This window comes from Haemaphysalis longicornis, unplaced genomic scaffold (genome assembly GCF_048455015.1).
Source record: "Haemaphysalis longicornis isolate Haplotype H1 unplaced genomic scaffold, Haemaphysalis longicornis Haplotype H1 scaffold_112, whole genome shotgun sequence".
Lineage (NCBI taxonomy): Eukaryota > Metazoa > Arthropoda > Arachnida > Ixodida > Ixodidae > Haemaphysalis > Haemaphysalis longicornis.
Genome location: NW_027526217.1, coordinates 688,609 through 713,003, shown reverse-complemented (window position 1 = coordinate 713,003; position 24,395 = coordinate 688,609). Strand labels below are relative to the sequence as shown.

The window sequence follows — 24,395 nt, the reverse complement described above, 5'->3', positions numbered from 1 at the left end:
CTGTTGGCCCCACCGTTGAGAATCGCGTTGAAACGTAGCAGGCGACGCACGCCTGTGTTATTTTTATTAGACAGTTTTAGTTGAGCGTACGCAGAGAGTTGCGCGCGCACGTAGCGGAAGCGCTGCGCGCACAGCGAAGTTCACGCGAAGACCAGGTTTAGTTGAGCGCACGCAGAAGTCGATGCATGGATAAACCAGTAGCGTGAAAAAGTGCGCTTTGTGCGTTACGCAGCGCCACTAAACGGCATATTGGCGAACCATAAATGCCGTTGCCGGCCAGCGCCAGGCCTATCCCTAGCCAGCAGAAGCCGTAAGCCGGTTTGGAGCGAGTACTTTCGTTTCGCGGGCTTTTCCGCGAATCGTCACTTTCGCGGGCTTTCCCTGTTAGCGCTTTCGCTTTCTGATCTCCTTGAACGCCATGCCTTCCAGCATTCTTTGCGACCGCTTCACGGCGTGGAACCTGACTTGGTCCGAAATAGAAGATTATATGCTGACCAGCGAAGAGAAGCGACTGCTGAAAGGGGACCTCACGCTCGAAGATATCGATTACGAACTGAGGCGCGGTCGCGAGTCAGAACTGCTGAGGTACCGGTCGAGGTCTGGACTGCTAGACATCAACCGGATCGAGCGCAGTCTTTTTGAACAGCAGTTCAGGTTTCAAAAGGACGACATCGATGTGCTTGTTGAGGCACTTCTGATACCCGAAGTGGTGGTGAGTGCACAGAAAGTGACCGTGCCGGGCCGCGACGCTCTGTGCTTAGCACTTCGCTGCCTCGCCTACCCGAATAGGTGGTGTGATTTGCAGAACATTTTCGGGTTGCACTACTCCGTCATGTCTAGCGTGACTTCAAAAGTGCTGAAGCACATAGTTGGCACATTCGGCCACCTCCTGAAGGACTGCAACAACCACACCTGGCTGTCGCCAAGTGCTCTCGCATACGTAAGTACGCTTTGCTATTTTACTTGCATACTCTTGCTTTCATAACGCTACAATTTCACTTTATATGCCCCTCTTTCTCTCGCGCACACACGTACAAGGGCTGTGCTATCATGGCCTTGCAGCACCTAGTCAATAAGCGACTGTCCATTTAAAGAGGAGAAATAAACGTTTAATCGAGCAGTTTGTGGGTTAATTGCCAGGTGGGGAACCTCTTAGTCCAGGAAGCCCAGGGTCTTGGCGGCCTGTCTCGCCCGTTCTACCATATGTTGTTGGGGATCCGAATAGGAGCTGGTCAACCGACCCTCCCACTGCTCAAATAGCAATTTAAAGAAATGTATTTTCAGCGTATACAAACAAGGCCGCCTAAAACCCGAAGTGTGCAAGCATCTTCATTAAGTGTAAACTACGAAATGGGTAAAAAAAGGCACCAAAGTCAGCAAGTGCCTTATTATTTTTTTTTGCATTTACATCATCAGAACCATCAGAACATCAGAACCAAACCGTACACTATTACTGTTATACAGACAACTGCTTAACCTGATTCGAGTGCATCAGCTTTGAAAAAGCAAAGTGCCAAAGCATATTTTGTTTTCTATTGCAGGCTGTGCAACGCAAAGGTGCGCCCCTAACCAACTGTTGGGCCTTCATCGATGGCACCGCCCGCCCCATCTGTCGGCCGAAGAGGAACCAGAAGGCGTACTTTTCAGGCCACAAACGGGTACATTGCCTGAAGTACCAGTCGCTGATGTGCCCAAAATGCATTATATGCCAGTTGGATGGTCCGTACCCGGGAAGGCGGCACGATGCAGGCAAGTTGGGTAGACTATGTTGCATTCTCATATAAATTAGCACAGCCGTTCGATTGCACGCACGAGGTGCGGCTTGCGACGTTGCCCAAAACCAGCGTCACAAACCTAGTTTTTCGTGAAACTGCCACGGAGCCACTGCTACGGGACAAACGCGCATGAAAGGAGCCGCGCGATTACCCGTAAAATAGCATTCCTACAAACCCCTGCAAAGCGACTTATAGGTTACAACAAATAATTTTCTGATTAAGTTTTTAGTTCCAGCTTTGTAGAAAAATGAGGTCGAAGTCTACAACGGATCGCACATTTAACCGCATTATAGACATGTTTGCATCCCTATATAAACATGATGCTGTGAAGAAAAATTTATTGGGCGTGAATTGAGTAATCACCACGTTAACACAAAAAAGAAAGAGATCATGGAAGGTTGAGTCAAGTTCACTTTATTTACAATATGTGCAGCCATGGAAAGCGCCTCGTTGCCTCAAAATCACACCACCTTCCGTGATAGAGGCTTGTAGGCAAGTTTCATCCGCTCTTCAGTTGCATTCGGGTCTCCGGCTCAGTTTGCCAGCAGTGGCTGCAACAATTTTTTCAGAAACACTCTACAGAGTTCCTCGGTGTAGCCTTGATCATCCCTGTAACATGTCGGTTCCTGCCATTTTGCAAGATGGGGTAGACGTGTTGATACCAAGCGTTGGCAAAGCTTGCCAATTCGCCTGACCTCTGGACACTTCATAACTTTTCCAACAAAGTTGCAGGTGAGCTTGCTGAGACCAGTTACCTGCATTGTCAGGTATCTCAGCGTTCTGTTGTCAAGGCTTTTGACTAACCTGTATACCGCTTCAGTCGGTTTCGTAAGCTGCATTAAGGCTTTGCAACTGAGTCGGGAAAACCGTTGGAACAGGTGTTGGAAGCAAAATAATGAGCTTTGTGGACTTCTAATAGTCACCATCGACGAAATGAACTGTCATTTGGCTCCCACATGCTTGCTTTTCCAGTTATCCCTTCTCGACAAATGTTCTTTAGCATTGCTTTATGGCGCTGTTCGTTGCACGGAAACTCGTGGTACCGTATTGGTGGGCCTTTCCTTCCTTTTGTAGCACGCAACAGTTGCGCGGCATAGTGCTGTGTACTACACAAGAAGGGCCTCGACACGTTTATACCATTTATACTGCCATGTATGCGGTTGCACGGTCTGCAAGTGAGGTGCAGAATTTCTCCGACAAAAACAAAAAACTTGTCCCGTACTGATTCGCGGCGCCTTTTCAAAGGGAGAGCCGGGGGACTTGTCCCGTAGCAGTGCCCCCCCCCCCCCCCCCGATAGAGCGGTGGCAACTGTCAACTTTCGCTTCACGGCTCCACCTTTTGTTTGCCCCGCGATGTAGCAGGCTGCACCTCATGCGGAGCAGCTGTGACATTAGTATTCAAGGCGTCTTACTTGTGTAAGACCAGTTTAATCTGCAAACTGGCCACACGGTTCCTGTAAACATTTTCCTTTAATTAATTAATCACTGATTCAAAGCCTATTTAATTCGAGAAATTTTCAACTTCCTTCAGTTAAAATTAACAACACTTTATAGCATTGTTAAAAAAATTCTTTGGGGCACTTATTGAAAGGACTTGCCTTCAAACCTTGAGTGCTTTTAATTCTTTGCTGCAACATCGTATTTGCATCTTCTTCCTCGCTTTCATTTTTTTATCTTGGCACGTATTATTTCAATCAGCTTTTTCGTGCTACACCATATATGCGTCTTTGCTTTCGTTTCTTTGTCTTATAGAGCAAGCTATGTCAGCAAGCAGGCTGGCAGAGTGTCGGACGGAACCAAAACCAGAAACGAAAAGCAAAAAAAAAAAAGAACGGTATTTTTGGCTGGAACAAAAATGAAAACGGCGCATGATTTATTATTTTGCTAAGGAGTGAAACCGAAAAGAAAATTCAGGTTTTCCAGCATTCCTTTCAAATGCCATGAAGAGAAGTGGGAGATTGGCACCCCCCTCAAAATTGCCTTTCATCTTGCTGGTGCGCTCTCTTCTTGGGATTGCTTGCTGCCTGATTCTATATTCTCTCCGTCTGTTTTGATGGTTAGTGCTTGGCTCTTGGCGTGAGCACCACACCAAGCTGGCTGCAAAGCAGACTCTGCAGCAGTGTTTATTTATTATTCTATTGATTTTGTAGCAACAATATTGGGTACATATACCACCATCAGGCCATTGGGGTACCTTTCACAGGCAGGTGTAAGCCATGTGGATACGTGCCATCTTATGTTCTGCAAGGCTGTCCAACTTACCCGTGTGGGTACGCGTTCACGCTTATGTCCTCTAGAGAAGAAGCACCACGGGAGGCTTTTGACAAGCGAGAACGGCCATTATCTGTACACTCAGACCTTCTTGGCTCTCGTCTAAAAATAAACCGTATTAGCAATCCACCGGAGCGTCCACTATCTACCTTACACTTTATTTATTAACATACCTTCATTATCCCAAAATCATTGTGTGGGCTGAATAAACACATGTCACAAGCATGGCATAACAATTGCAAAAAAGAAAAAAATAGTGTTTGGCATGATTGCACTTGCATGTACATATTGCAGCTAAAACAACAGATTACAGCGGCACACCGAATGAAATCAGTTCAAATCATGTTTATGCCCGAATGCAGTGGAAACTGTATTTCAGAACTGGCATAACAGCACTGTCGGGCATAGCGTTTCACTTTTTATTGGTTTTAAGAAAAAATTACGCTTCGAAGCCCGAACATTCACTAAATTTCCTGCTGCTGTCTCTGTCTGTGTGTATACTTAGGAAGCGGGGTAAAGCTACAGATATCAAACTGCTGCTATATCTTCACGTTCAATCTGTTTTAAAAAGGAACCCATAGAGAACGTGCGCTGAATTTTTATATTGTTCCATTAGACAGACAGTTTTAAACTTGCATCACTATTGGCATATTTATGCCAATTAGTAAAAAATGCAGAACACTATTTAAAATTGCCTCCAAGTTATTCATGAGCATTTTAGCGTTTCAGCCCAAGAAAAATATTCAGGAATGCTGGTTCTTCAGAGGGTTGGTGTGTTCGCACCTAACAAGTGTACACTTATCTCAAAGAGCGCCCCTAAACAATTCGCTCCCAGAGATCCTTTTAGCTACGATTCGCAGTTTTGTAAATTTTGTGAAGTAAGCATATTGGCCCTTAGTGTTTCTTATTCTTGTCCGATACCCCAGGCATGCATGCGCCACAAAAAATTGAACGATAACTTTTTTTTCTATGCTGGCAATGGTTGTAAATAGCATAGTCTAAAATCATTTTGGTCACAGTACGCTTTTAGTATAGTTATCATCTGACTAAAGTGCGACTTGGAAGATACCATCAGCTCAGTGTTTTGGCATTGCATGCATGCGCTTTTTCCGTAAACTGTGTAGGGCCATCTGAAAAAACAGGTCATAAAACAGGGCAAATGCCATCAAATAACATTTTTCATTTATTTGCTCATTACTGCACCTATTCTTCCTATCATTTACCCTGGTGGCTGTCTTTTTGCACAGGAATCCTGAAGGACAGTGGCCTGTACTTTAAGCTGGAGCAGCTTGTGAAGGATGATTACTATGTCATCTACGGCGATCCGGCGTATCCCCTGCAGCCACTCATCATGAAGCCGTACGGTGGGTTCAGCCTGACTGCAGTTCAGGAAGCCTTCAACAAGGGCATGAGCTCTGTGCGGCAAGCTGTCGAGTGGGGGTTTGGAAAAGTTGTAAACGAGTTTGCCTTTCTTGACTTCAAGAAAAACCAAAAACTCCTTCGGCAGCAGGTGGGTGAGATGTACAAGGCTACTGTGATCCTAACTAACTGTCACACATGCATGTACGGAAGTCAAGTGTCAATTTACTTTGACTTAGAGCCACCTCACCTGCAAACCTATCTGACGCTACGTGCCACTTAATTGTGGAATCGCCACCATTTGTTTTCCCCATAATGCCCAATTAAAAATTTTTTACGTTGTACTGTATGGCGGCAGCATATGTTTTTTGTTCAGTACATCAGGCTACCTGACACCCGACTACATCATGTTTAGTGGAGGAGTACACGAACAATTAATTGTAACCTTTTTCTAATGCTGTATTGTGTGGCAGTAGCAGATTTATTTTGTTCAGTACCTGAGGCTGCGTGACACGTGGCACTGTCATGTATAGTGGAGGAGTTTGCAGACAACCAATTGTAACTATTTTTTTAGTGCTGCACTGTGTGGCAACAGCATGTATATTTTGTTCAGTACCTCACTGATTGATTATGAGGTTTAATGCACTGACACTACACAGGAGATGAGGTGCCTTATAGTGGAGAGCTCCAGATTAATATTGACCACCTGGGTATCTTTAACAGGCACCGAAATCTCAAATACATGGGCGTTTCGCTTTTCGAATCCATCATTTTGTTCAGTATGTCAGACTGCATGACACCTGACTGTGTTGTGCATTGTTGATCGCTTATTGGAATAGAGGCTGATATATATTCTGTTATTGTTTTAGGCTGAATGTCAGAGCCTTGCCAACCACGTAATGGTAGCAGAGAATATGCTGCTGTTTTGAACACTTGATGCTTGTTTTGAAGTTCATTGTGGTATCTGTGTAGTACACTGTCATGGTATAAGTTCTTGTTGAAAGCTTGACAATTTTTTTTTAACTGGCACTAGTATTGCTTGTCCATTCATTTGGTTTCAAAACAAATGGTTGAAGTGGGATATAGTGTTAGCAGTTCCTGCCCTGGATTGCACTTTGAGGAGGTGGTCCCATTTTGTAATGCTGTAAAAAAATTTTCGCAAAAGATGTTTACCATGCCTGCTCCTTTTTGCATTGTTTGGTTGTAATGCATAGCTTTATGCTTTCATTATTTGTCTTGCAGGTAGTACTCAAGTGGATTTCTTTTTCTGAGCAGAACTATGTATGTATAAGTATGTATATTGTCACGACGCAACAATTGATGAAGGCCAGTAGAAGAGAGAAAAGAGGGTGTATTTCGGGAAACTTGTGCCTGATGCCTGCCACTCTAAGAAATCGGGGGAGCAGTTGAAGAGTCCAACCGTCATTGTACTCTTGCAAGCGTTGGTGGACTCCCCTCGAAAGCTGCGGGGAGTTGGATGCAATGCTCGCTCCCCATGAGGAGGAGAGCAAAACTGACCGCGTACTCTTCTCGTGCGCGGCGGAGTGCAGCCCCAGTTCTGCTCCCGCACCAGTGAAGAGTAAACCTGCGCATCGTCTCCCATCTCCAGTACGAAGATTAGAATTGCAATTTCATTCTTGTCCAGTGCGGGAGTAAGCATGGAGATGCACTCCTGCCATCTGCGCACACCAACTCATCAGCGATGTTTTATTTGCATACGAATATATTATATAAAGCGGTTGTGTAAAAAGCGCCTGATTACTTCTGCCGCGCATTCTAAACGTGCAAGAATATGAATTCGTGTAACGATTGCTCGCAGCTTTCAGTGGCGGCAGGCGGCAAACCGAAGGAACTAATCCACGGACCGCTGCAGACGGTCGCTTTGAAAGAGTTTGATAGACGTACGCTTGTCGCGCGCCTAGTCGAGCTAAAAAAACGGATTGTAAATCTGAGATCGATTGAGAAAAATGGTGTTGCAAGAAGTGAAGTCCGCGCTCTTCTGGTAGCTCAAGCTGCAAGCGCAACACGAACCCAACCCAACAACCGTGGCTAGTGTCGCCGAGATAGGCATGTACATAGGATAGCTTTTATTAGGTTAAATAAAGGAAATCCGTATACATAACTGGTATTAACAGCAATATGGGGCCTATCTGCAAGATCGGAGTGTGAGGAACAGGCGATACCACTGCCAGGGCATCTCAAATACGCCCTCTACGGTGAAAACTATCTCGTCGGCTGACGAGCGACGATACAAGCGTACACACCGATCGGTTGCTGGAACTCAAGCGCCTTTGTTAAGCAAAGAGAAATGATGACCCCCCCCCCTCCCCCCCGCCGCGGCGGCGCAGGCGTGGATCATGATACGTAACGCGTCGTACATCCGGGGGATCAGGTAACGCGAACCGCCCGAGCAAGCGTGAGAAAGGCACCTTCAGCGAGCCACGAAGTGCGCGTGTTCTGCAAAAACCTACATAGGCGGTGAACCCGCCAAGGCCGGACGGGCGACTTACAGGCCGCGCCAGACCGTGATGTCAATGTGCTACGAACAAAGTGGGCTTTCAAGCAGACGCTTCGTGCAACATGGGAAGTTGGACCTGCCTTTATCGTCATACTTGCTTCGACACAGTATACGACGCGTGTTGGCTAACTGCTGGCCGCTTGTGCGTCAGCGCGACATCATGCACACGCGAGCAAGTCGTATATTCGTTCATTCGTGCGTGCGTGCGTGGTACTAGTTTTTCTTTCGGACGAACATCACAGCGGCGACAGCGCTGAGGCCGATTTCGGAACTATGCGCACTGTGTAGCGATGCGCGCGCTATGCCCGGACTGTATCCGCGGCCGTCGCAGGCTTCGCGCCTTGAGCTTGGGATCTTTCGCAGCTATTACGACCTTGGATTTATCTACCGGACGAAGAACCGCTGGCGGGAAGTAGAGGTAAGCCATTAGTTAACCTCGTATTCTTGTCTTGTGTATTTAACGAAGCAGAGTTACTCTCGGTACTTCGGTCCGCGGAAGCGGTTAGTCCTAACGTTTTCTTGACTGATTTTGACCGTTGCTTAGTTTTGAAGGGCGGCTTTTGTACCCGTGTGCAAACAGCGTCGATTCTTGCACCGTTTCAATCCCTTTGATTCGTGAAGTGTTGGTATCCTTGCGGAATGTTTTCGCAGGTAGGAAGCATAGTCGCGCGAGTAGTCGCAGCGCTACGCTGTACTCTTCGCTCGGCGGCTAGGGTTAGAGTGGCGGCCGTGCAGTAGCTGTGGCTACCTGCGCGGCTCCAAAGAATTGCGTACAATAGGCTGAGTGATAGGAGCGCGTCTAGCGCGTGGTAGTCACTAAAGTACAATAATTTTAGTGACCGCCGCGCGTACAGCAGCAGACTGAAACGCTGTTCAGACAAGTTTTTTTACGTTTTGCTTGAGGGCAGGATGGACGGAAATGGGACTTTTCGGGGCGTACTCACCGCACTGTTAAGGGGTAATTACATGCGTCTAAGGCGATGAGCGACGCGAGAAACCTCACTCAGTGTGTACGGAAAACAGGTATTGTGTGCGACACAGACAAGCGAAAATTTTTTACACAGGCCGCTGACGGCGGCGACAGCGGCAGGCGACGGGCCGTCGCCGTCGGGGGTTTATTCCCGGACAGCAGCAGCCCACAAGCTAGCGGAAGCAACGACGACTGAGGGCATTGGCAGCAATGCATTACTTTTTTTCGTTTGTCGCTGTCGCCCACACTGTTTGTTGTACCCATTACATTACTTATTTCGCGTCGGTTGTCGCCGTCGCTCGAGCGTTCGAGCGTTCTGATCGTTCAAAAACGAGCCTATTGGTTCTCATCAAATGTTGCGATCTGCAGCGTGCATGCAACGAAGCGTACTCGAGAATGAAGGCTATATGACCCATTAGCAACTTTTCCACGCTAGTCTTGTGAACGTTGGCCCTACGTTGCAGTTGGCTGAGGATAAAATCCAATGCAAATTATTCAGGGATTATAACCTTACAAAAAGAGTTATGTTTCCTTAAATTTTGTGCAATGTTTTTATACCGGGAACGATAGCGGGGTAAACAGTTGAAGCTACGGACACGTAAGCACTAATGGGTTTGGGGCCGCAGTGCGTAGGCAGACAGCTGTAGGGCGCGCTGTCTGACATGACATTGGCCAAGTGGTACAATGAGCGTGGTGGCATCCAAGGTCACCACATCCGCATCTAGACTGGTTACTGCGCCAAGCAGTATGGCATTTTAATACGGGTTAAGTGCGTGCTCAATTAACGTTGTCAAACTCGTTAATATTTCTTTCATTGTAGAACTTATATTTGCTTTCCCCCTCTTTCTGTCTATGTAGGAACCACGGGAAGACGCTACTTGCCCGAAGATTTTTTTTTTTTTTGAGAGAGGGAGAGATCCCCGAGGCGTCAGCAGCAGTGGCCGTCGCATTCAAGACACTTCTCCTCACACCCTTGGACATCGTGGATGCGTTCCCATTGCTGCTGTCTGTGTTTTGGCCGTTCATTGTGTAATACGCTTCAAAGGCGAAGCGCACCTTCTTGCTTCTGTAGACGTTACTTTGGCTCAAGCACGGTGCCCTGGTCAGTACTGTTCTGAAGGCCGCCACCAACATTATGAAGCAGTCAGCTCGAACGTGTTTGTTTTTAATACCAAGGTATGCCTTTTTAAATCTTACTAGCGCATCCTCATTTGAGAACCACCCGCCTAAAAAACCCAGTGGGAATGTTTCCTGCGGTTTCCTATTGTACCACCAAAATATATCTGTTGCAAGTTGCCGTGTCAATGGCTTGGTATCTTTGTGTTTATTGCACCTTGTAATGCGTTAATAGTAATCCACGCTGAATTGTTTTAGTCCCAGATTTTTCTTTCGCAAAATGTATTTGTAAATATTTTTTATGTGTGCTAAATAAGAGCTGGCTTTTCCAGTCCATGTACTAAGGCCATTTTGTTTTATGTTAATACTGTTAACTATTCTGCCACTGCTGTATTTCTACTGATGCTTTTCGTGCTAATGCCAGTACCTTTTATTTGTGGATGTTAATGTCATTTTTATCGTCGTAATTTAATGTTTGTATTTCAGTGTTTTCAATTGCTTTGCTGCATTTTTATTTGTGAATTTTTCTTGGATGTATCCTAAATAGGCGCTACGTCTCCTGTGTGCATGTGGAGTAGGAGCCGTTTTTATGCCGTGATATTTTAATTCCCAATAAATTTCATTTTGTATTCAATTGCAGAATGAACCGATTGTTGTGGTAGTTTGAAAAATAAAGTCTGAGATTGTTTTTCTTCTTTTCCATGTTTCAAAATAGCTTGTCCTGTTTTGTTTGCTTGTAACTGCCTATAGTACCATCGTGGGGAGGGGGGGGGGGGGGGGGGTCTAGTAGCAGGCGGAGCGAAAGCACGCTGCCTCGCGGGGAATAGCAGAACGCTCTTGAGGCGTAACGAGATGCTTTCCAAGAGAGAGTAGTAGTACCCGTCTGCAGTATCCGGGAACGCCGCCAATAGAGCTTATTTACGCCTAAAGGGAGTGACGGAACGCTGCCTTGGAGATGGCATTGCAATTCCCACACAGGGTTCAAGTACTCCGCTTCGAAAGCAGCAAGTAAATCCCACGGGGAGTGTTTCGCCTCTCGTTCGGCCGCCACGCGCTACTTCTCGGAAGAGTCGCCCAATGCTTCCAAAGGGAGTGAAATATGGGACAAAAGTTTTTACTCCTAGACAGAGTGCCCAGCACTCCTCGAGTTCTTAGAGTGGCCAGCAGCGGTCACACCAAGAACACGCGCTCACGAAGGGGCACGTTCTCGTCTTTTTCACGGCTTAGACAGTGATGATCATACTTGTGATTTCCATGATGAGGATTAGGATGATGGATACACGCCAGAACGGTGCACACCGGCTCCGGACGATTGGCGTCTGCGCTCTATTGCTGGTTACACACGTAACAATATGTAGACAAATATTCATTTTTATACAGTTGAACCCCTTTATAAGAGACACATACCGGGGAGCAGTTTCTGTCTCTTATACGAGATGTATCTTATAAGCAGGGAGCCATGTTTTCACTTACTAATCAGGCCCTAGTTCAACGTGGGCACCGTATGACTAAAATAAGCTCAAAAGAACGCTGCAGCATGTTGCAAAAGATTCATTCTAATTTATGCTTGGCCCTCAGAATTTATGAAACAGTTCTGAATCTTTGTTTGCTTCATGACTGTATTTACACTGTTTTTTAAAATCGATTCTACAAGCTTTTTTTACTTTCACATACGACGAGGCGTGGACACCTCGTCCTATGTTTGTTTTTTGACAGCACCTGTGTTCTGTGTGATTTTGTGTTGTAATATTATTCTTTCGCACACCTCCTTTCTCATACTCTCCTTTTGGCTGCTTCATAATTTTTACTTTTTTCTTCATTGGTGATAGCGATTGCCCTATCACAGACAGGCGTACCATGATATACATCCTGTGAAATATTTGCTGACGTTGCAATGCTGCTGACACAGTGTGTAGGGAGCTGAGGAGCTCTATCAGGCCATCTGTGCCTTTAGTCCCAGTCTCCTCTTGCATAGCTGAGAATCAAAGGTTTATCATGTTATTGACAAATTTGCTTTGCTCAGATAGCACAGTGTATGTATATGCAGTGGTGGAAGTTGCACTTGTGTATAAAGATGTGATCCACAGAAGGGTATCTAATGTATTTGACTTATTCAATTCACAGTAGCATGTTTTGAGAAATAGAAACGTCAACTTTCATTTTTATTGTTTCAGGTTTATGTACATGGGAGTTGAAATAAAAATGGGGTCGAACTTCAAATGCATCAATGCTGCAGAAGTGAATAAACAATTCTGTGACAATTTCTCGTCACATTAAAAAAGTTTTGGCCTCAACTACTTATTTTGAATGAGCTTTTCCATAATTTCTAGGAAGGCTTTTCTTTCTTCGGCCCTTTTTGACCGTTCAATTTCTCGTTCTTCAGCACGCAGCCGGCGTTCCTCTGCACGCTCTATAGCACGCTCTTCTGCCATGTGCTGTCTCATCTCCTCCATCTGTTTTCGCATTTCATGTGCGACAACGCAGTTCGCGTTCAGCCGCATCCTTCTCCATCTGGAGCCGTTTTTCTTCCAAAGCGATGCGCTTTGATTCTATTGTGGCTTCCTTCTCCTTCATTATAATTTCATGCCGCATCCTCTTTTCAAAAAACTCGTAGCGAGCCTCTTGATCGTTTTTCCTTCTTCCTGAAAGCAAACGTGTTACAAAATGACATAAAATGAGGCACAAAACGAAAAGTGGGTGCAAGCGAGATGCTGCAGTTAACAAGAGCAACAAAGAACACTGATGTAGAAATCTGAACCTGAAAGCAAATGGCTACTATGAGAACAAAATAAACAAATGGCGAGACTGGAACCTGAGTGTAAAATCAGATACATGACCATTGTTACAACAAAAGGTCTAATAGGAGCCCTTACCACGAACCACCTCGTTTCGTGTAGGTGTCGGGCCCAAGCTAGCAGCAGGGTCGGGAAGCCGGCTTGTGCTTGGTGTGCCTGCTTGGTGTGCCTGCTCCGTTGTCATAGGCACCTGGTTCACCGACAGTGCCTGGCTTGCTGGATCTGCCTGGCTGGGGCTGTTCCAGGGGGTCAGGTCCTGTTGGTCGTCTGGGTGTTCATCCATGTGCTGAACCGTGAAGTCGTCTTCAGCATGGTTGCTGCTGGCGTCGTCGTGGTTCACAATTCGGTTGAGCACCTCCGTCGCTGTCTCAGTGCCATCGGTGCCTGCAAACAAATCGTACAATGTAAGCACCTGCTGCATCGATTATTACCAAATGCAACTATAGGTGGCTCACAAACATGAATAGTATTCATCACTCTCTCTCTCACTCTCTCTCACAAGTGCACACACACACACACACACACACATAGAAATCTCAAAAAATGAGTCAATGAACAAGGACGCAAGTGAGTCCCCTTGTGAGGAGAGAGAACATTTATGGAAAGCATTTATGGTGTTCTTGTAGGAGTGCGATCGCTTTAAGTAAGCCTCTTGAAGTATCTGCTCTTTTCTTTAAGTTTTAAGCAAACAGACACAAACAGACAGAGTTCTGTCAAAGATGTTCGCATTCATCACTTCAACTAAGCTGCATTGATGAACCGCCAAAAATATATACCCAAGGCACCAGCAACAAAAAAAAATGTCATGATGTCACATTTCACTTTTGAGAAGCTCATCGTATTAAAGCCAGATACTCAGTTTCATTTTTGGTGAGGACTATAAACCGCACGCTGGTGCAACGGTCACCCAGCCGTTGTAGGTTCACGAGTGAACAAAAACCTCCACTTTATCATGTTTTGCATGGATGCAATATTCATGACCATTTGTAATCCTTCCATTTCCTGACAAGGTGTTTCCTAGGCACACTAGCGGCTGGAATGTACCCGTAAGGGGCAGCAGCTAGTCTTATGCCACTGTGAATGGGAATACGTACGTGTAGGTTTGAAATTTTACGTCCAAGGAGTGTTCCACTTAAGTTGACATACGTAAGGTTAGCACACATTTGTTTGGCGCAGTTTGTACATGAGTTAGCTTTCCTGCACAACACCGCTGTTGTGCAGGAAAGCCAGGAAAGCTCGAATAGCAGACGTTTTTTGCAAACCAATCGAAGTGTCGATTATTAGCGTAACTCTAACGTTTACACTGTTAACGAGGCAAGAGCACGTAAGTAACTCGGTGACAGTCTTGTCTCAGCATATCGCAAATGGGTACTCACCAGCGCGGCGGGTGTCCGCGTTGCGAGCCGAGTGCTGCGCGGCGAAGATGTCCCTCGACTGCGCCGCCGAGATGCGCACGGAGGCCGTCGTAGATGCAGCCTGCTGCTCCCGTGTGCGTACTGCCCGTACTGCTGGTGCAGTGCTCGTTCTACGAGGGGCACGAATTCGCACTCCGTGCTCCCGCGCCATGTCGAGCAGCTCCTGCAGGAGGCTTTCCCGTTTCTCATAGTTTTCCTCGGTTCCCGACCTACGAAAAGATGTCATGTATTGGTACACCGGTAGTTTTAGGCACCTTTTCTTAGCGTAAGCTACAGTTATGCAGTCACCGCACTCACCTGCGTAGGTTGGTCCGGTCGGCCGATGCGTACTGCCCGAGTAGCAGCTCCGTGCGGTCGCGCACAGCAGGGCCGTGAACGGCTGTTGAAGCAGCTCTTGCATCTTGGATGCTATTTCCGTCCACTCCATGGGGTCTTTGAAAGGATTTAAATTTCGAACGTAAGCTTTCCAAATCGATATGTATATTAAACCGAATCCGAGCTGTCCCGTTTGAGCCGTTCCGTGTGGATGCCATGTTGGAATGTGAGGTGTTCAAGTGGTTGTGTCCGAGCTGTCGCGATTCGGGAGGGAGACCGGAGGAGACGAGGGGTGTCGTTAACGAGGCCCCTCGGGCCTCGTTAACGACACGCAAAGCCCGCAAAACCCGCAACGCAAGTTTCCAAAACTTGCGGGCGCACGCAAAGCGCGCGGCTGCCGCTTACGTACTGCGCATGCGCTCTCGCGCCCCCGCAAGTTCCCTGCGTGCGCAGAGCTCCTGCGTGCGCTCAACTAAAACTGTCTATTCTTCGGCGTGCGGCCGCAGTGGCATAAACCGCGCGATGTCTGTGGCGCTTCGGTCATGTCCGTGGCCATTTCAGTGTTGCCAAGCGAAGAAATTGACAGCTAAACTTTTCAATGAATACCACGTATAAATGACCATTTGCAATATAGGCACTGTTATGCGCACTATTTACCCTCAGGTTTCCCTTTAGCGAGCAGTTTTAGATCGCTAGACATGTTACCGGAAGCAAGGACTGTTCTAAGCTCTTTGGAATTCCGTCTAGTCTTCCAGTCTAACCGAATCCCGAAAAAGAAGTGCCGTTATCCGCATTAAACCTTTCGAAATATAACTTAGCAGCGCCGATGCCACCTTCATCTGGCGCAGTAGCCGTCCTACAATGTTCGAGCGACTGCACGCCGCATACGTCCAAAGCACAGCGCCCTGCTCACCTAAACTCACCTGGACGTTACGCTCGCATCCACGGAAAGGGTAAGACGCAAAGAGATCAAGGGTGACGAGGGAAAAAAAAGAAATTACAACTCCGAACCCACCAGCTTTAGCGGAGCCGGCGGCGGCGGCAGCGATCAATAAGGAAAGGGATGATATTAAAAAGGAGAGAACCAAACGATGGTTGAAAGGCGAGCACGAAGTCCGAGACGCGCTCCGTATTCTTCTTTCCTTGTTCCACCATTTCGTCTCCCCTTGCCCTTTGCCTCCCCCGTTTTTGTTCCAGCCCCCTACTGGGTGCCCCGCCCCTTCTGATGACGTAGCGGAAAGGCGGGCGGCACGCGCCACGGCCGTCCGTCGCCCAGACGTGTTGCGGTCGCCGCCGCGTGGTTGCCCTGGAGGGGCTGTGCGTTCGAGTCGTTGCGCCACATCACGACGGGGCGCGTAAGGGAGCGCTGCATTCGCTTCTCCAGACGTCCCAAACACGGAAACGCTCGCGAGAAGCGCACGCGCGTAGTCCCCTTATGGAGTGACTCCTTCCTCCACTAGCACCTTCGGACGGATATAATCGGCGCACATCAAGGAGTTGTCAACCGGAGGACTTCGCTGTTTATAAGGGTACAGGGTGAACGTGCTGTAGAAGACTGTTTACTGAAGCAGTGAAGAAGGACTTGACGGCCTGGATCAAAGCAGCAATTGGGAGCGACTGGCGACGGCGGAAGCGCACGTCAGCCTCCACCATGGTGGCAGCCCAACAGCTGGGTGGCTGGTAAGTGCACGATTTACTTGGGCAATTAAAAGTTTACAGGGTACTTCAAAAGTTAGAAAATAATTATGCTGCCCGTTGAAGTTTCAAAAAACACCTTCCAGAGGCCGTTCACATAGACACTGAACTTAATGGCTATTTTACATTTTACCACATACATTATTTCATATTGTCTGCGTAAAAATATCTAGTTTTTCTTGCATTCGGTACCTCCTGGCAAGATATCGTGTGGATTGAAGACTTACTCAAATTATAACGGAAGATGAATGGCGGGCTTTTTAAAAACAAAATGCTGTTAACGGGCAGATGATCAGCCTGCATGTTATAGTACAAGAGCCGGAGGAGATCTCTTGAAGTTCAAACCCATGTATATATCAGTTCGTTAGTCTCTTGTTTCAATTAAGATGCATGACACTATTTGCCTGTAGACTTGTGCTCTTAACTGCGGGAGTTGGGGGATATACGCTTAGTAAAACAGCCCAAATAGTTGCAACCACGCAACACCGGCTCTATACACGTATACGGGGTGGCCGAATGTGTTAAACCGGTCTTATATCGCAATTTGTATTGTTGATGTGTTGTATACAGTGCACGACGTAGGTTTATTGCCGTGATTAAAAGAGAAGAAAAAAAGAATGTCGGCTGCACTTTGGCCATGGCTTAGGGCTATTCGCTGCGAGAAAAAGTGCATGTGCAGTATTCATTCGCTGTTGGCATGAACTGGCTTATTGCCATCGTTCTTGGCTCAGCCTCCCGGAGGCTAAAAAAGGGGAAAGCTGGTCTGCATCGCATTGCTCCCAATAAACTCACTTGGTACAAAACTGCGGTTTCAATAAAGATAGACTCTTGAATAGTGCAATGCAAAAGGAAAAAAGGACGCCCGCTTGAAACGAATGCCTGGTCAGAGGGGCAGTTTGTGCGATTCCTAGTAAAATACTTCTGGGCGGCAGATGTAGTAGAATTTATTGTACGCTGAAACTCTGATTCTCGGAACGGCGTGTGCGTCCGGAACGCTACACAAAGCAGACATAGGTGGCGCTGCTGGCGAACGCCCAAATCCGAACAGGAATCCGCGTAAAAATTCATGAGCTGCAAAAAACTGTATGCAGGGAAATTTGAAGGTAATTCTTGATATAAGTGGGGAGAAAGAGGCTGAAAAGAGGGAATTTCTGAACCCAGAAATAGGAATTTTGCCCCCTTGCACGGAACATCCCTGCTTCAGCTGTGCAGCGGTGATAGTGCCAAGTGGAGTGATAAAGTCCAGAGGGTCTCGACGGCTCTTTGTAGAGGGGAACTAAGAATTAATCAATTGTAGCGCCACGTTGAACCACATGGTGCTTGTGCGTGCCCCTACGGGCGGTTAACGTTCCACCCAGCACAACCAGCCGCACTTAAGAGCCACGACTTAGCCGGCATGTATTGATACTGGTGGCTCGGCTGGAACGTTACGCATGCAGCTAATGCCACTAATTACTGCTGGAAATGTGTTCAATAAATACTCGTTCGTCTCTGCGCCATGCCTAGGTCTACCGATGTAACAAGGTGCAGAAATGGTGAAGCTAACATGATTCTCATTCAGGTTAGCGTTTTCTTCCCGTGTTATAAGCAACACAAGTTATTCAGTTGGTTAGTTCGAGGAAATTCACTTGAAGTCGTTAGCGGCAGATATGAGGTATTTATCAACAACAAAGTTGAAATTCAGGGCTCATTTTCTGGTATAAAATTCTCCTATATAGTGTCAGGAGTAGTCGATGTATTGCGAAATCGAGAACATACAACCGAGGATGAACAAGCCCTAACAACACCAAAGCGCGACATTTCTAACAGTAAAAGCGACACCCCTGGAGCGGAACAGGAAAGTAATATGGAAGAAAAGAGGACACATTAGACGATAAGAAAGTTCCCTCCTTTACCTGCAACCATTGAGCACGCCCTCAGGTCACATGAAGAATACGAAATATAAAACCTCGCCCCGCCCTCCATCTTAGAGAAACACTTAGAGACAGCAAATGAGCTTCCTTGATCAGAGAGCAAACTCGATAGATAAACTTATAGTAGAAGTAAAGAAAAAGAGATGGACTTGGGCTGCCCACGTAGTTAGACGAATAGACATCAGGTGAACCACCATGCTACCAGAGTGGATTGCGAGCGACAAGTGTAGAAGAAAGCGAAGGTCAACAGCCCGATGGAGGAAGGAAATAGGGAAATTAGGGGCAAAGAATGTGCTCTAGCAACGCAGGACAGGAACGCTTGGTGTTCAGTGGGAAAGGCCTTCGTCCTGCAGTGAACCTGGATAGCCTGTTGAGGATGATGGTGATTACTGCATGCTGAGATGACAGAGGGGCGAGAGAGAAAATGATGTCTATCCTACGCCTTTTTTAGGGTAGCTACCGCGTGCTTGACCTGAGACTTGACAGAGCGCGTAAGATGGAAAGAAACGGTCGGTGCCAAGTTCCATGAAATGGCGGCCACGTCATCTCAGCAACAATGTGCTTCTCACGTAGATGGCAGCAGCACATCTCCCTCTTGCTGGGCTTCATTTTTTTTGGTTGTCGACTCGGTTAACTCTTCTGACACATTGGCAAGTTTGAAATATTCAGGTGCTAGAAGAAGGGTCAATAACAATATGTATAGTGGAAGTAGTTGGAAGTAGATACCAAGCGAGCGTGATGCCTATTGCAAGAAAGGAGAAGAAACATGCACAGACTATTGGACACTTTTCGACCCACGCAAAAGAGACTGTTGCATTTTCACACGTATAAAAAAAACAACTGTACATTTGAAAAAAGGGTCTCAGGTCATACATGATGGTCAGAGTACTGACAGAATTAGAAAGGTGACAATAGGGCCGGAGTATGCGCCCGCCAATCTCGAATCCTAAGAAACGACAATTTTGTTCCAGGCTCCGCTGTAAAGTGTTGGAGAGCTCTCGACCACACCATCCATAATGCTAGATGATAATTCAGTCGCGTCTTTTTTCTAGAATTGCCTCCGAATGCCACGATTTGAGCTCAACTGTGTTCAAAGCTTAACCACAAGCAGTCATTTAATTTACTGCTTGAAAAGGCTGGACACGTGCATTACGCCATCTAAAAGGGCGAGATTGAACTGTTATGTGCGCCATCCACCCTCGGAAGTCGTTAGAAGATCGAAACACGGGGTGGTTTAGAAGGTAAAGGACGGCCCACACCCCTACAATTGGTCAAAAGAGCCAAATTGAAGCACATAAGACCTGGTAGGGAAGTACGAATTACGTGGTAGAGAATTTCCATACAAAAGGTCTTGCGAGGAGATGAGACAGGGCGGGTGGGAAGTGCAATCCCAGGCGGTGGTGATGTGGCTGACTTGGGCTGCAAGCGGCAGTGACGGGTCTCCTCACAGCCGGGTCTCGTTGGCCCAGCACCTGGGCTGTGGTCTTTGCGACATCCGTGGCGTAAACCGAACCCCTACGTCTACAGGCACACGTGCGTGCTCGACGAAATACATTAGCATGAGGAAGGTGGTGAGAGAAATGAAAGTAAACAGATAAAAATGTCGTTCATGTTTGCTTGAAGATCGGTCTTGGAACTGATAGAGCAATAAGCAATTTTTGGCCGTCGCCTAAGTGTATGTCCTTCCAAACACATGGGAAGGGCCGATTTGGCATTTACATAACAGGAGTGCCTCTTTTTGCAATCAGTACCACGGCCGTTTGCAATGCGCAGCTCGAATTTGGAAGTAAAGATATTTTATTGCAATGATGACAATTTGGCACTTTGATTTTTTTACAGCACCAGGGGGATAAATTTGACGATAACATTCACGCCCTTTATTTTACCCTTACGCAGATTCGGAATGCCCAGACCTGTTCCTTTCGGACGAGCTGACCCTCCCCAAGCCAGTTCCCGTCATGGAGGTCGACAGTTTGGCGCTCGAGTCCTTCCTCGAGCTCAACTTTCCCTACGACCTCAACGTCTCCGCGCCCATCGACTATCCTACGTTCAGCGCAGTCGAACCAGCACTGCAGACAAAGACACTCACCCAGTCCCAGCAGACAAATGTCCCTCTTGATTCCAACACGATGCCGCAGCTCCAGGCCACGTCCAAAGCCGCTGCTATAAACATTGCTGGCGCAGTATCAAGCACAGCAACGTCCGGGGCACAGGCCTCACAAGTCGCGCGGCCTCCTAGCGGCCGTCCACAGCGGTCCTGCCGACATAACCCTGACTACAACTTGAGGCCAAGGTCCGTTCAAGCGCGCATAGAGACGGAGCAGAGACGAAGGCAGAAGCAGCAGCATCAGAGTTCAAGGAAGGAGCCCAAGCCCAAGCACAAGCCTCCGCCGTTGTCGAAGTACCGGAGGAAAACGGCTAACGCCCGCGAGCGCTGCCGCATGCAAGAGATCAACCGGGCGTTCGAAAAACTGCGGGCGGCAGTGCCGGCCCTTCGAGGAACTGTCGTCGAGGCCGAGAACTCTGGCGACATGAGCAAGCTTACAAAAATCAACACTCTCAGGCTCACCCTCACCTATATATCTGCGTTGACGCAAGTGTTGAGGGAAGCCGATGAGCGAGAAGAAAACGGGTCCGAAGTGGACTCGGTACGGAGCATCGATTCATTGGAATCTAGCCTCGACTTTGGGGATGACCCTCTTCTGATGCCTTCCGACCTGGTCGGTATGATTCTCGATTCCGACGGTGATAGCCTTCAGTTTAGCGACGCTTCTACGCCTTGAGCCTGGTACGAGCCGGGGCGAAGCCGGAACGAGTACACACCTTTCACCTTCCTACGAGCTGCAACCTGATACCGGGGCCTCCGCAATGCTGGCCTGTCGCCTCTGGGCTCGGACGCAAGGTTGCCAACGGAACGAAACGGGTCGTTAATACGAGCGCCGTCTCCTAAAGTGCCGTAAGCACTTCTAAGGTTCAGGTTGGGCTGTAGTGCTCTGTGCCTTGTTTCATTCCCAACATCGCTGGCCTACTTTCAAACCACGGTGTAGAATGGAAGACACTGCGTCGGAGAGACTCTTCGTCTTTAGAAGCGGGTTCTTCTGGAGCACGTTTGCCGTCGTGGTACTTATCCCAACGATAGATTAAGTTATGTAATTTTGAGAATGATTTGTGCACGAAGTTCGCCATGTGCTGCATGCGCAAGAAAATGTTTTCCGTATGCATGTTTACCGGTGCAAGAACCTTTGCCGTGACAGGAAACTCGTAGCTTTGCTTTTAAGCTAGTGGCAGTCAGTGCAGAGCTTATTGGTTCGCGTAAAACGTAAGCGAAATTACCGGAACTTATGCTTCACCTATCCCCAGTGAATGAGACGGCGTTCTGCCATCGCGGTAACTGCTCAAGAGGTGGAGTGGAGTTTTCGTATGTGCCATGATTCGTATGTGGCATGAAAAGTGTATAGCCGTTGTGAGCGCAGTCTAGTCAGCCTGAAGGGTCGGTCTTGCGGAAGGCAGCGGTTTGCAAAACACGTCCAGTTATAATGGGTAGACCAAAATACGATTTAATATGTCTTGGCAAACCGCGAATTACATGGCAGGAGGTTTTTCCAGCAGTGCAAATAACTATAAGTATGTTTACACGCTGTGGACTAGTTAACGACAAATAAACCAGATATTAATGCGAAATAGCCAGGCTATGTGGAATTTCGCTGATGGCGGTCTCCGACAGCGTGATATTACGTTTCGGGACTGACATCTTTTACGCGCTCTTTTATCGGTCTATAACTACCAAATACGATTTAATATGTCTTTTCAAACCGCGAATTACATGGCAGGAGGTTTTTCCAGCAGTGCGACTATCTATAAGTATGTTTGCACGCTGCGGACTTGTTAACGACAAATAAACCAGATATTATAGCGAAATAGCCAGGCTAGGTGGAATTTCGCTGATGGCTGTCTTCGACAGCGTGGTATTACGTTTCGGGACTGACATCTTTTACGCACTCTTTTATCGGTCTATAACTATCATATAGCTCATCCTGTTCAGCAATCTGAAGGCTTTGTTTGCTTCCGTTAAATTTTTTTCTTTTCCCGAAGCACGCCTGGAAACTTCGAATCTGGCAGCGCCCTAGAAAAGCAATGTAAAGTGATTGCAGCAACGCATAGTTCAGACGTTCATCACCATATTTACTCTAAATCCCCGAAACAGCAGCATGATCGAAGCGCCAGCATTTCAGGAATACGTAACGTTGCAATGCAGCCGCAACGAGTTTCTTTACCGATAACTGAATGGAATGGTCTGCGTATTTATGAATAACCTAAAGATTTTCGGACAACGAATTAGTTGCTAGACGGCCCGCATGCTCGTGCATTACGCGCTGGTCGTGTATTACACAAGTATCTCCCTTCTTTGCTTGGACATTCAGTACGTTTTGCAAGACGTTCTGCTATACCCTTTGCATTTTTTCAAACAGTGGGGCTTTTGTGCATTTTATTATATGTGTTTCTTGTATTACGGAATGAATGTAGCCGATAAGGTGTTTAAGTTGTGTGCAAGAGTTTCATTATACACTGTACACAGAAAGTGTTAGGGTTTGGCATGCAGGGGAGGGCGCATGCCTTTCACGTTGCCGAAACGTGAAGGCCCAATTTTGAGATTAAAGAACCGCATAGCCTGAGTGGGACCAAAATCAAAGTAAATTCATTCAGCTAAAGTGGATTGTTTTCTCTCGCATTTCAAACGGAGGCACAACGGTGCAAAACATATAAAACATAAAAGAATAAATGATGGGCACCTGAATCATCTTAGGGTACGAAGTGACCGAAGTATTACGATCGTCTGCAGGTTCAAATGGGCGCGAGCAGCTCGCACATATAGACAATTTCACTACGTGTACTTCGCACGCAGAATTCCTACCTTGCCTTACGGTTCAATATTCTTAACAATGGAAGAGGTAGTTCACGAAACACCGACCACAGGTGCGGTACTGGAAGGCGGTTTTTCTGTTGCAGGATAAAAAATGGAACGCCCCTGTTCCATGGTTTTAGTTGACGTAATAGATGCCCACAGGTGGCTTAATTTATGCGTAGCTCTTCACCATACGGCACGCCTAATAACGTGGGTGTAGCTTCGGAGCGCAAAATAATACTTGGGGTACTTCATTTTTACAAAAATTGTGTTGCCTCGCAGGCATTTAGGAATGTAAAACGAATGCTCCGGTGCGTTTGGGCACATAAATTTGCAAAGATATAAACTGCGGTATCGCTGCATTTGGCAGGTTAACAACGTCATGCAGTCTGGAAGCACTTTCAGGCACCCGCATTGGCCAGATACAGCACTGTGACAGAGGGTATTCAATGCCCGTCAGTGAGATAGCCATTTAACTTCCTTGAGAGTAACAAAAAGAAAGTGCTTTTGTTTTTCAAATTTCCAGAGTGGTGTCGAAGTTCGGTTTTTAGTTTTATACATGCGTGCCTGTGAAGCAAGTGACCTGTTCAAATGGCCCATGAAGCGGTGGTTACGCCGAGTGAGTGGATGATCGCGGGTTTTACAATGTGCGCAAGCTGAAAACCATCGTTGAGAACCGGGCACATAGCAATAAGCGTGGTGGCTGACATGCCCCGCTGCGAACCATGGATACCGCTGAGCTTCTGACAGAAAAGTGCCCATGCTTTATGTGAGCACGCACATATATGGTTTAACGGCCATTGGCGCCCTCACGAAAATATCCTGTCCGGTGATGTATATATTGTTGATGTGATTGTGCGCTTTCCTTTTTTTGTGTTAAGAGACGTTGCAAGAAAACGATGCAACGAAGTTTTCCTTGAATGCTTGTTCATATTTTTCTACAGAGGGAAACTTTTCCTCATTCTCATTTTGATTTGCCTATTTTGGAAATGAAAGAGCAATAAAGGATGTTTATAATAAACTGACTCGCCCGACCATGTCATCAATTTGTTAGTGGTTTATGCACATGGTGTCAAGGGGGATTACTTCAGGGGCCCGGGATACCTTCCGTCAAATGCCGTTGGGAGTCAAGCAGGTAGGTTGATACCGAAACTTGTCAAGAGGGGGTGCCACAGCCCCCCGCCTGATACGGAAACTAGTCATGAGATGGCGGCAAAGCTTCTCGGAATAGACAGTGGGTACAAAGAGCTGGTCTTTCTCGCCATGGACGCCGAATATTTAGCACAGTTCGAGGGAGAGCAGAAGCTTCTTAGAAAAAGAGAGTGACGCTGGAGGGCCAATTCATCCGTG

The 24,395-nt window shown here is 47.0% G+C and overlaps 2 protein-coding genes across 2 annotated transcripts; both read left to right on the top strand.

The window, feature by feature from the left end:
• The first annotated feature begins 349 nt into the window (after nucleotides 1–349).
• On the top strand, nucleotides 350–5,688 carry LOC144161453 (uncharacterized). The gene is made up of 4 exons (XM_077692110.1): nucleotides 350–940; nucleotides 1,542–1,753; nucleotides 3,474–3,480; nucleotides 5,305–5,688. Exons 1-4 carry the CDS (start codon nucleotides 419–421, stop codon nucleotides 5,686–5,688), a joined length of 1,125 nt encoding a protein of 374 aa, XP_077548236.1. The 5' UTR covers nucleotides 350–418.
• A 10,199-nt stretch (nucleotides 5,689–15,887) lies between these two features.
• On the top strand, nucleotides 15,888–24,006 carry LOC144161452 (uncharacterized). The gene is made up of 2 exons (XM_077692109.1): nucleotides 15,888–16,214; nucleotides 20,039–24,006. Exon 2 carries the CDS (start codon nucleotides 20,101–20,103, stop codon nucleotides 20,923–20,925), a length of 825 nt encoding a protein of 274 aa, XP_077548235.1. The 5' UTR covers nucleotides 15,888–16,214; nucleotides 20,039–20,100; the 3' UTR covers nucleotides 20,926–24,006.
• Nucleotides 24,007–24,395: the final 389 nt, after the last annotated feature.